The 12,820-nt window shown below is 36.3% G+C and overlaps 1 protein-coding gene across 1 annotated transcript in view; it reads right to left on the bottom strand.

Annotated features, from left to right (window-relative positions):
• LOC112050922 (monocyte to macrophage differentiation factor) overlaps positions 1-12,820 on the bottom strand; it is a 32,075-nt gene that overhangs the window by 15,951 nt on the left and 3,304 nt on the right. Inside the window, exon 3 of the mRNA XM_024089337.2 lies at positions 4,242-4,494. Coding sequence (XP_023945105.1) covers positions 4,242-4,494 — 253 coding nt within the window. The remainder of the gene's footprint in view (positions 1-4,241; positions 4,495-12,820) is intronic.

The raw sequence follows: 12,820 nt of genomic DNA, 5'->3' as shown, positions 1-12,820 counted from the left end.
AAAACTTCCCTACTAAACCATCCCGTCACCGATCTAATCCAGAAGATAATAAACTTCACCACGCACTACGATCGTAAATCATTTTGACAAATTACGTTTTACGAGATCGTATCTTCGCTCGAAGGGTATAGTAAAAAAATATAAATACTTATAGTCGATAAAATATTGTCAGTATATAAAGATAAACATAAAGTGTGAGAGATATAATTGGATTAGCATTTTAGTATTAGTAAATATCTTTAAGGCAATTCTGTACGGGGAAGTACTACCACAATGCTAGTAAAGCTACACTGGACTATACTTTTTATGTTACCTACTATCTCTGTTTATAAATCTAAGCCTACTATACTACCTATCTACCTATGGTATTGATTATTATTGGTATTGATATATGGTGATGATTATTATCTATGGTATTTGGTGCATAATATACATTAAGCACCAAATAAATACAATAGATAGTGTAGACATGTAATGCAGGCTACAGACCTTCGGTTTCAACTGTACAGTTTTAAATTTCAATCCAAACCATTTTTTAAAGAATATTTTAGATATGACCACTATTCACATTCCCCTCCAACTAGTCGGGAAAGACTGTATTAGGAGTGGGTACAACAACAGTCTACGCTTCGCTTTACCGTTGAGCTATTGAGGCTCTTATGAAAATTCTGTACAGTTAAAACGGTACAGATTTCAGTTTTCTATACACACGGACGTTTCGTTTTCACTGTACATTTAAAAACTGCACAGTGAAAACTGCAGACATGTAGCCCGCATAAGTAAACTCACTAACAGTTACGAGTAAGTAAACGAGGCAGAAATCGCTTTAGACATAACTAGAACTTAAGCCGGAATTAGGAATTAGGCATAACAAGCTTATGGAGGCTAAACCAATTACAGTCATTACGAGCGATCAGACTTAAGTGAAAGGCCTAGATCGAGCTCCTCGGGGGCCAGAACGTTTAACGTAAAATTAACTAAATAACTTAGTAACATGTTGCAGAATATGATTGGCCATAATATAATTAATGTTACTTTTTTATATCAAGTTAGAGGGTCGCGTCGTAGCTGTCAAACAAATGAAATACATTTAAAGGTAAATTTTACGATTGGTTGATAAGTAAAACCTACTATAATGTCAAAGAATTATTAAAATAATAATTGTAAAAATGTTAATTGTAAAAATAATGAATTTTGTAACTTTATCTTATTTTTAATTTAATTTGGTAATTAGGACTGTTGGTGTTTTTTTTTTCTTTTTTGTTTGTAATTTCATTTAATTTAATTTAGTAATTGTGGCTGTATTGATCTTAATTCATTTCATTTATTTTGATAATTGTGGCTGTTTGTAATTTTTTTTTTATTTATTTACTATGAAGTTATGAATATAAGAATAATATTTGCACACTATTAATTTAATTGAATGTTGTAAAAAAATAATACAACAATAATTCTTGCAAATAAACAATAATTATTATTATTATTATTATTAATGGACAATATTGCATTATGTTCGTACTAGTGTAGAAAATGTAGCGAAAATAATTTTCAAAATCGGTTCAGAAGTTTCAGAGCCTATTCAATGCAAACAAACAATCAAATCTTTCGTCTTTATAATATTAGTATAGATAAGTTTAAAGAACGAGTAAAGGTTAGGTAAAGTAGTCGCCGTAGCCATAGGTGGGTAAAAATGATACCACGGACAAATGAAAATACCTCGATGGCGTTTAAATTTAAATTGTAATGAGTTACGGTCGAATTTCGAGCAGAGAGCGAGATTTGATATTAATAACTGAGAGAGCTATAAATATAAGTTAATCGATAGAGCCAGGTGGGCGTCGTTACAGATCCACGTGAATGGACTCGAGACAAGGGCAGCGATATACCTAAAACATTAGTACACAGATTCATTTTGTTAATTACTCGTATAATAAAACTATAAAGGTAAAACTGTACATAGAAAATATTTTGAAAATTTTTGTTAGAAGGCATTTTTTGCTGCCTATTGAATGAATTTAAATGAAACTCGGCACGATTTGAGACCATAATACGTAGAAAAAGGGTACATTTGGTCGTGAAAATTAAATCAGGAGGGCTGAAATAGGGGTTGAAAGTTTGTATGGAAAGTCCTTCATGTTACAAGTTACATTTGTAAAAATTGGTACCAAAAAAATATTAAAAATAATGTTCAAAAATTCAAGATTTTTCAAAATTCTATTCTACTCTACTACGATTTAAATTAAAAAACTTCATACCCTATTATGGGGTTGATGTTTCGTTTTTCAGTAGAACTTGCCTTCCGAACTGGTGGTAGTATCTTTACAAATAATCCACCTTGACTTTCATCAGTGCTTGTAAAGTAAGCCTACTTGAACTTAAAAATAAAATTATAGATTTTTGAGCCCTTTAAATTATAGCAACATGTTCATGTTAGTTCTACGTCCGATCCTAATCGGACTTAGTAATTAAAACCTACAAAATTGGAGGGTAAAAGTTAATAAAAATGTTTTTTGTTCCAAGAAAGAAAGTCGCTTGCGTATACTGTTAATACCCGTATGTAGTTCATAAATCAATCTTTCTCAGGCACATATTGCCCGAGAACGTTTACTTACGCTGTAGCTAAATAAACATTTCTAACTTTTACGATATATCATAATAATAGGACAAAAACAACCAAACGTTGCGAATAGGTTGATTTAAAAGGTTTTAACGTTGATATAAAACACTTTTCATCCAATAAACAGATGGGTGAAGATTGTTTCTAATACGGATATTAGATTATGATGAACACAGATTAAAGAAAAATAGGCAAATAGAGTGCCCGGAACCCGTAGCCGTTCCAAATACAAAAGTACGTCGCATCAGTAATTTTCAATATTATTCAAGAAAAATGGCGTCTTAAATTTTTAAATATTTTAAAAACTGTTCACAAAAACTAAGAATAAAATCGAGTATTTAAGAGTATTGATTTTAGTTTACGTAGTTTTTGTTAATGTTACATTTTGAAATACAAATCACGAATAAAGTTTGTATATGCGGATGTCAAGAAGACGCGTGACGTTTGTTTTTCTTTATGGGTTTCACTGGCTTCACTACGCTGCTTGTAAAGACTCATTCTAGATTCTTTATTCTGTGATGATGAGTTAATGTAAACGAAATTAAGAAATGTAAAAGAAAAAAACTATATTTTTAGGGTTGCGAACGTACGTAGTACAAAAACGGATTCCTTATTTAAATATAGTTAGTCAGTCTTTGTACATTAATCTCTGAATCTGAAACCAGAGAACAAAGGTTCTCACGCGGTTGTCAGAGGCATATTAAGCAGACAACACACACGATACACCGACCACTGTACTCAAATTTCAAAACCCTCCTGCATGCCACAACGCAAGCGAGGTCGAGGACAAAAGGCATGTTACCTATAATTCTTCCAAGTTGCGTAAATATAGGTATGAGTCAATATAACGTGCTAAATTATTGGGTACATTGTCCTGTACGTTTTGGTGAACAAATAACAATTAGTACAATTATAAGAAAATGGCATATTTTTCCTTAATGCGGGCTACAGACCTTCAGTTTTAACTGTACAGTTTTATCAAATCAAAATCATTAGGAAAAAATGTACAGTAAAAACTGTGCTGTTTTCAGTTTTGCCTACATCGGATGATTTTACTGAACAGTTCAACCGTACAGTTAAAACAGCACATTTAAAATATTCAACTTTCATAAATGTTCATAAAAGCTAGACTAGGGCTGAAGATTGCAGTGGAAACAAAATAAAACGTAACAAATATGCGAAATATGGTACGAGGATTATAGTACACGCCTCAACCCTTCAAACCTTTCCAACCCCTACCTTTTTGTACATACCCTACCCCTACCAGTCTATGAGTCTGGATATACTAAATCATATATGTAAAATTTTTTTACGTTATAGAATAGCATTACAGAGTTGTAAGCTCCTATTCTCTTCCTACAGAAAAATTGAGACATTAAAGTTTAATAGAAGATAAGCTTGAAAATAAGCTTATGATGATGATGATGATGCTGCTGATGGTGATGATGATGATGATGATGATGATGATGATGATGATGATGATGATGATGATGATGATGATGATGATGATGATGATGATGACGATGATGATGATAATGCCTAAAAATGTTGTGCAACAACAAATACGCGTGAAAAATTGTGTGTAAATAAAGCGTGTAAACATGGAATTACAAACGGCACGTACATTAGACGTAACAATGATGACCGCCGGCCCCAGCCCCATTATCAAGTACAGCAACAACTCGAGCATCTTGTACCGCTCGTGGAAGATCTGTTGATACGTGATACCGAGGATAGCCAGCAGCCAGATCGCCCATCTCAGCTCGCGCAGCATCCAGCAGGAGAGAGTGCCGACGGTCAGCCAGGGGAAGTATGAGCTCGCGATGAAGATGTAGATCATGGCGCGGTCGCAGCGGTGGAGGAAGTGCTTCATCTTGCTGCAAAATTAGTATCTTTTAGCGTGGTGCATTGTGTTACTGTTAGTTGCGTGGATGAGTGCAATGGCAGACTTATGTTTAGCTTGAAACCATTATGTTAATTAAATAGTATCTCTTTTATTTTAAAGACGCCTGACTGATGATATTAAACGTGTTGCAGGGAGCTGCTGGTTGGAGGCGGCCCAAGACCGTTATATTTCGAAGTCCCTCAATCGTCACGTCAATCGGCTGATAAGATGATAATGATGATGTTAACGAAAAGTTAGTATCGCTGTGGTCTCATCTGATGTTAAGTGACAATTCGATATAACACATAAAAGGACAGAAGAGTTTAGGCGGGCGATAAAATATTTCGAGACATATTTACATCATAATACACCAGGTAAAGATAAAAAATATTGTTTAGCAAGAAAATTACATCGTTCGAATATAAATTCAAAGTTTATTTCAAGCACTTTTGGAACGTCAGGGTGTCAGTACTGACGCTTCTAGCAGTTATCTACTCTTTTTAGTTCTCGCTTGAGAAACTTTTCTTGTGTAACATAGCCATAAGACGCAAGGTTAAGATAGACGCAAAATTGGACGCCAGTCGCGTGACCTTCCCTTGATGTGTGTTTTAGGAATGTGTGTGTTTAATAAAGGTGTGGTACGTAAATTAATTTCAGCTTCATATGATGAGTAGCACATAGTTCTATTGTTTTGTGACCCATTTTTTACCGGTATTTCTTATCATTTCATGAACCCATTTAAAAAAAAGTACATAAGTGTTGGCCATTTAAGGGACGGTGCATATCTGATTAGGCAGGCAAATTTTTGGGTCTGCGAGAAACAAATCTCTGTTTTATAAGTTCAACCTATTGATCATTATTACATGTACGAGTTTAAAGGTTATGTTTATCTATAAGTTCAACTTCTGGAATATTTGATTTGTGATCCCTGACTCATATATTATAGGTACCTACAACAGCAAGCTTTTGTCAGCTTCGACCAGCCGCTCCGAGGCGAGTCCGTTATTTCATATAACTACAGTATAATGTCTATATCATGTTACCACAAACCTCAGATTACAATAGGTATCATTTGAACTCAATGACAACCTTGCATACCAACTATATAATATTATACTATCTATACTATATTTATCCATTAAATAAATGTTTTTTATTTTTTTGTAGATATGACCTCTCCACGCCTCCAATTCCGGAGGGTGTGGGTTCGAATCCGGTCCGGGGCATGCACCTCCAACTTTTCAGTTGTGTGCATTTTAAGAAATTAAATATCACGTGTCTCAATCGGTGAAAACATCGTGAGGATTGAATTATCTTAATTCTCTGCGTATGTGAAGTCAGCCAATCCGCATTGGGCCAGCGTAGTGGACTATTGGCCTTACCCTTCTCATTCTGTGAGGAGACTCAAGCTCAGCAGTGAGCCGAATATGGGTTGATGACGTAACGTAAATGATTTTTTTGTATTTGATTATAACTTCAAAATCTGCAAAAAAGGTTTGTTGATGTTATTGTATTATGTAAAGGACTTGAAGAAACACAGTTATCTATAAATGACAGACCGACACCTCAATTTTATTTAAATGTATTGATGATTTACAATTATGTTCTTACCTTGGAAGAAAACTTACAAATTCTGGACACAAATCGCAATTAACGACTCTTTAGATGGGAATATTCCTGCTACCATTTCAAAACCGAAACTGTTTGTCACGAGAAATTGTAACTTTTATCTACACTATTCGTTTATTCATTTAATGTATCTAGAAATTGGAGTTCAATTTAAAACTTTTATGTATCAAAAAATATTCGTTTATTATGTCTACACCGTGGTATGATCCTACTAATATTATAAACGCGAAAGTTTGTTATATAGGATGTTTGGATGTTTGCTACTCTTTAACGGCGCAATTACTGAACGGATTTAGCTAAAATTTGGAATATAGGTTTTACTCTGTATTAACACATAGACTACTACTTTTCATCCCGGAAAAATCTATGGTTTACGAGGGATTTGTGAAAAATTAAATTTCACGCGGACGAAGTCGCGGGCGTCCGCTAGTAAAATATAATTTAAAAACAAATTTGCTTTGTAAATATTGAACTTCGCTCCCAAATCAAATATGAGTGACGATAAGCGGAACCGACAGCATCACGATAACGTTGGCAAGTGTGCTCAGACACGCTGTTACAAATAATTGTATGCAATTTGAGCACATGTTAGTTATTTGTATGTAATCATTTATGATTTACTAGTAGTTCCTGAAATTAGCGCGTTCAATCAATCAAACAAACAAACTCATCAGATTTATAATATTAGTATAGATTTGGGTGCTGTTTCGTAAAATAATGCTCTTTTATTACCCGACTGCGTCAGGAATAAAATAATTTAAACAATAATCTCTTACCCAACAATCTTTTTAGTTCTTACCCAATGATGTTAAATACTGTTACATATGTTACTAACGCATGAAAAAAGAGGAAATTTATACACAACTCAATGTTAGCTGTGATCAACAACGAACGTTATTATATTTTAACAAATAATACCTAAATCTCGTCTACAATGTCAAGTTCTGTGTTGGGAAGTGTAAAACTATATATACCAAATATTGCGGTGATATTGTAGGGACGTAATCGATCTAAAGTATAAAATTATCATTGATGCGGTACCATAAAGTACTTAGTTACTTAGAATTGTATATAACTACTAGCGGACCTTCGCTTTAACTTATTCCCTACCCCTATCCTACTCTACATCCTCCCTACACTTATCCTTCGATAATAATGAGCTTTATGGAATACAAAAAATGTGGTTTTTATTGATTTGATGTTAATTATTAGACCAAAGTTAGTGAATAGGGCAGCTGGTCGAAAAAAAATGGAATGTTTCCTTGTTTTGATAAATTCAGTCAATTACTTAATCAGAGTAGAATGCCGAGGACTCATTCTACAAGAATCTTTTGCGCATTTAACTCAACAGTGATCTTTCGACTTTGGCCAGTCCAATTCGCTTAGCACAATTTAGGCCGCGGGAAGTTATTTGTTACGTTTGAAAGGAGATTCAATTACCAACTAATCCGCTCCTTCGGGTCGGGAAGCGAGGATTTCAAAGGACTTAAGTGGAGGACTTGTAAAGGTCAGAATTATTTTTGTTGAATGCTCCTTTCCTATTACTCTAAATGTACCAGAATCTTAATAGCATAACCGCCTTATGTGGCTGTGTCAATTGGAGACCGTTGATGTTAGTAAAGTTTATATAGAGACTTAAAGCCTCAATAGCTCAACGGTAAGAGCGGTCGGACTCATCACCGAGGGGTGATGGTTCGATCCCCGCTCCGTTGGTCTATTGTAGTACCAACTCCTAACACAGTCTTTCCCGACTAATTGGAGGGGAATGGGAAATTTTAAAATATTTTTAAATATGATGAATATGGTCTCATATTTAAAAAAAAATATGGTCATATTTAAAATAAACTCATATTAAATATGGCAAAAAAGTTTTTTTTTTTAAAGTCAAGCATTTTAACCTATTTTTAGTGTCAGGGTTTACCTCAATAAAGTCATGCTAAAAAGCAGAGACATCTTGACTGGTGGGAGGCTAGTTTAGTGTAGTATTGCCATGCGTAGCGTAGCGTTCCGGTACGATGTCGTGTAGAAACCGAAAGGGGTGTGGATTTTCATCATACTCCTTACAAGCCCGCGGTCATCTAAGATTGCATCATCACTTAAGTACCATTAGGTGTGATTGTACGTAGTCAAGGGCTAATTTGTAAAGAATAAAAAAAAACTCAAGGACATAGGACAATTCCACGGACTTGGGAATGCCTGAGATGTCTTATAGATCTCACTAAGAGGTCGTGGTTCGATCCCCACCCGCTGGGTTATTGTCGTATGTACATACTCCTACAGCTTGGCAAGTTCGTTCATGACACTCCCATGATAAGCGGGCGATAGGGGGAAAGGATTGCGCGGGTGTGAAGTCGAACGCGCGTGGCAGAGGGAAGGGCTGCGCGCGTATAAAGTCGTGCACGCGGGCCCGCGCGGACCGAATTTGCCAATATTTAATTTCTTAAAATGCACACAACTGAAAAGTTGGAGGTGCATGCCCCGGACCGGATTCGAACCCACACCCTCCGGAATCGGAGGCAGAGGTCATATCCACTAAGCTATCACGGCATATACATAAATACATTACATAAATGGACAAATGTATAGTGTGGTAGAGTCAAATTTCTAGAAAGGTTCTAAGTTATTGTCAGAAACTGTGGCATATCCACAGTTTCTGACATATGTGGACTGCCTCCGATTCCGGTGGGTGTGGGTTCGAATCCGGCCGGGGCATGCACCACCAACTTTTCAGTTGTGTGCATTTTAAGAAATTAAATATCACGTGTCTCAAACGGTGAAGAAAAACATTGTGAGGAAACCTGCATACCAGAGAATTTTCTTAATTTTCTGCGAGTGTGAAGTCTGCCAATCCGCATGGGGCCAGCGTGGTGGACTATTGGCCTAACCGCTCTCATTCTGAGGGTTGATAATGATGATGATGATGTATGAGATTACTTGATCGTCAGTGGCTGACATAAATGGTTCAAGTTTATAGTTTAAAGTATGGTAAAGTATTTCGAATATGACGTGTTTTGAATAGCATTAAAACGTTGTTAAATTATCGCAAAGCTTGAAATTCCATTCTTGTGTTTATGAAAATATGTAGGTACCTTCATATTAAAGTTCACTTTGTGTTAGCGCGGAACTAGAGATTCAGCTTTAATGACTATGCTCAAAGAGCTTTTTGCTTTTGATATTACTTCCTATTTCTTTGAAAGCTTCTTAGAAAATCTTTTATGAATATTTACATTATGAGTTTTTAATTAGAATTAAACGATAGCCATAGAAGAGCCGTGATAGCCTAGTGGATATGACCTCTGCCTCAGATTCCGGAGGGTGTGGGTTCGAATCCGACCCGGGGCATGCACTTTCAACTTTTCAGTTGTGTGCATTTTAAGAAATTAAATATCACGTGTCTCAAACGGTGAAGGAAAAACATCGAAACAAACAATTTTCTTATTTCTCTGCGTGTGTGAAGTCTGCCAATCCGCATTGGGCCAGCGTGGTGGACTATTGGCCTAACCCCTCTCATTCTGAGAGCAGACTCGAGCTCAGCAGTGAGCCGAATATGGATTGATAATGATGATAATGATGAGAGACTAGAATTAAAAAATAATATTAGTAATGTACACTTTATTTTATTAGCTTAATGTTTTGCTGTTTTTAATTTAAAAAAACAATGTAGGTACCTACTTAGCAATGTAAATGATTTACAAGACCATTATCTAGTTTACACGAAACAATTGCCTGACAACTGAACTTATGACCCCAGAATAGAAAGATTACCGACACATGGACTATTACCACAGATTAATAGGTCAATTAAGATTATTGAATAATTAGAAAATTATGCAACTTTCTGGTCTGATATACTTAAATGGATACTCAGTCTGTGTAAAATAATAGTAAAGAATTTTAAAATAATCCTAAGCCACCATTCGCACGAGCGTCTTTTAACGGGCGTTAACAAAGCGTTCAAATATAGTATGAAGTTAAATGAAGGTCTATTTCCAACGCCCGAAATTTAAAATGCAACACAGCTCGCAAAAAAGCGTCGCGTTTTAAAAACGCTGATGTGTGAACATATACGAGTAGGCACTTGGTAATGCATTTGTTCTATTTGAACGCTTTTTAACGTCCGTTAGAAAAGTGCTCGTGCGAATGCGGGCTTACTCATGTTATAACATCGAATGCTTTTTAAATAGACCATACATTTTCAATATGATTTATATTTTTGTTCCCCTTCAATTACGACAATAGTCCAGTTTGAAACCATGATCTCTCTGCTTTACCAATGGAAGGCTTCATTATCAGCAAGTAACATATAGTTATATTTTATCTTCGTATTCCCACGGAAACGGGAGCTATTCGGGTGAAACCGCGTGGCATGTGCTACTTTTTTTAATTTTATTCCTTATAAGTTACTTTGACTACAATTTCACCTAGATGGTAAGTATCATCACTTACCATCTAGATGAAATTGTAGTCATCTAAGATGGAAGCAGGCTAACTTGTTAGGAGGAGGAAAATCCACGCCCCTTTCGGTTTCAACACGACATCGTACTGAAACGCTAAATCGCTTGGCGGTACGTCTTTGCCGGTAGGGTGGCAACTAGCCACGGCCGAAACCTCCCACCAGCCAGACCTGGACCAATTAAGAAAACCTCAATCGGCCCAGCCAGTTTCTTCGTGCTTGGATGCTTTTAATTAACTTTGCAGGTGCCCGCGTATTACATCACAACTTTGCATGGACGTAACATATGAATCATAGTAACTTATGAATCTATAATATTATAAAGCTGAAGAATTCGTTTGTTTGTTTGATTGAACGCGTTAATCTCAGGAACTACTCGTCCGATTTGAAAAATTCTTTCTGTGTTAGATAGCCCATTTATCAAGAAAGGCTATAGTCTATATATTATTCCTGTATCCCTACGGGAACGGGCACCACGCGGATAAAACTGCGCGGCATCTGCTAGTTTATTATATTAATAGCGTACGCCCGCGATTTCGTCCGCCCTTAGACCTCCTTAATCCAGCCCTATCACAAAATCCGTTCCAAGCGAATACCTACTAACTATAAACTACCTCACTGCCAAATTTCAACTTTGTACGTCCAGCGGTTTTCGAGATATCGTGATTTCAACCTTTCGCATTTATATAATATCATTTAATTTTTGTAATGATATTTCGAATCTCTCCGAATAGAAGGCAAAGGTTACATCCTATCACGGCTATCACATCAAGTTAGAATTTGTGCCGTAAGAATGCGGGCTGTGGTGACTATGGACAAGGTATGTCACCATCTAGTTCGTAAAGAGCATTTTTCAGGCGTATCTTTAATCTCGGGGGTATAAGTAAGTTTTAGGATGTATTTACACCGCTGCTAATGTGTGCATGTCCTTAGAGAGCAAAGTTTTAGCAAAGTTTAGAGCCGTCGTTAAAACTTGTGCAGACTTAAAGATATATTATACGAAACAGAAAACGTCTCCAGGGACAATTTTGAAGGTGAAATTCTACTTTAATATTTAATCAACTTCAAAAAAGAGGAGGTTATCAATATAATTTGTATGTTTTTTTTTATTTGTATTTTCACTACTATCGTCATTACAGGAGATCTCTTTAAAAGGGAAAGGGGAAACTTTATGGAGCTTAGACCCACTACGCTACTTCTTAACGCTACGCTATTCTTTAACGAACACTATTGATGTTAATAATAATGACCGGGACTCACGTCTTATCGTGCTCTCCGAGGCACTGGGGTGTACCTACCAATAAAAACTTCTGAACTCCAGGGTGAGAATTTATGCCGAATTTTTTAGAAGCAAAGCTCTTTTTTTGCTGATTGTGTAAAAGCGGCGGCGTCACCGAGGGTTTTGGGCGAGCGCATAAAGCGTTGCCTGATTAGGCCCGAAGGCAGAAGCAGAAGATGTGAGCGGAAAAAGTCTCCTCTGAGAATCGGACCTCGGCTTAAAGGGCAATTCTGGAAGGGTATTTTCGCCTGACTAGAAAGTTCTGTATGTCTGGTGTTCCCGACCCACGACCCCAATGGATCGACGAGGCAGCTGTGTGTAGGTAGGTACCTATTGTGTAAAGTGAAAACTATTGCAATGTCTACTGGTACAAGTCTCTATAGTAACTTTAATCTACATAATGGCTAAACGTGCTGGGCTCCAGAGAGTTCTTGCATGCCTTGCATGTCCCTCACTCGAAGCTATGATGAAAGTACACTTTCCAATATAAACAGGCACTAAGAGATATTAGTTACATTAAATTGCTTTGCTTAGTAATAATAATAATTAGTTTGCATGTTATTAGGTACGTTGGATTTAATGGAGCAAAAAAAAACCACATAGCTGTTAAAATCAAAAACGTCGAAAAACTTTTCGAGCGCCTCAACGAGATTCGCTAGAGGCTAGGGGATTAACTACTTCATCCGTCTGAAAAAAAAAAACTAGTTTCGTTCCATATACCAAATTTTCAAAAAAGGGCACTTAAAATGAAGCCGTTTGCTATTCCAGCATGTAGGTTGGTGCAGACCCGCGAGTCACCTCTTGTTCGCGCGTTGGCATTGCTAAGAGGGGTATGATTTGGAATGGGATCCGGGTCTAAATCTGTTTTCCTCGTCGATTGCTGAATTTTGCAAAACTTTTAGCAGATACGTTTAAGTAATGCAGGACTAGAGTAATAGATCGAACACGAGAATTATA

The sequence above is a fragment of the Bicyclus anynana genome, chromosome 19, assembly GCF_947172395.1.
Source record: "Bicyclus anynana chromosome 19, ilBicAnyn1.1, whole genome shotgun sequence".
Lineage (NCBI taxonomy): Eukaryota > Metazoa > Arthropoda > Insecta > Lepidoptera > Nymphalidae > Bicyclus > Bicyclus anynana.
The sequence above is the reverse complement of the archived record's forward strand: the minus strand, read 5'-3'. Positions and strand labels throughout refer to the sequence as shown.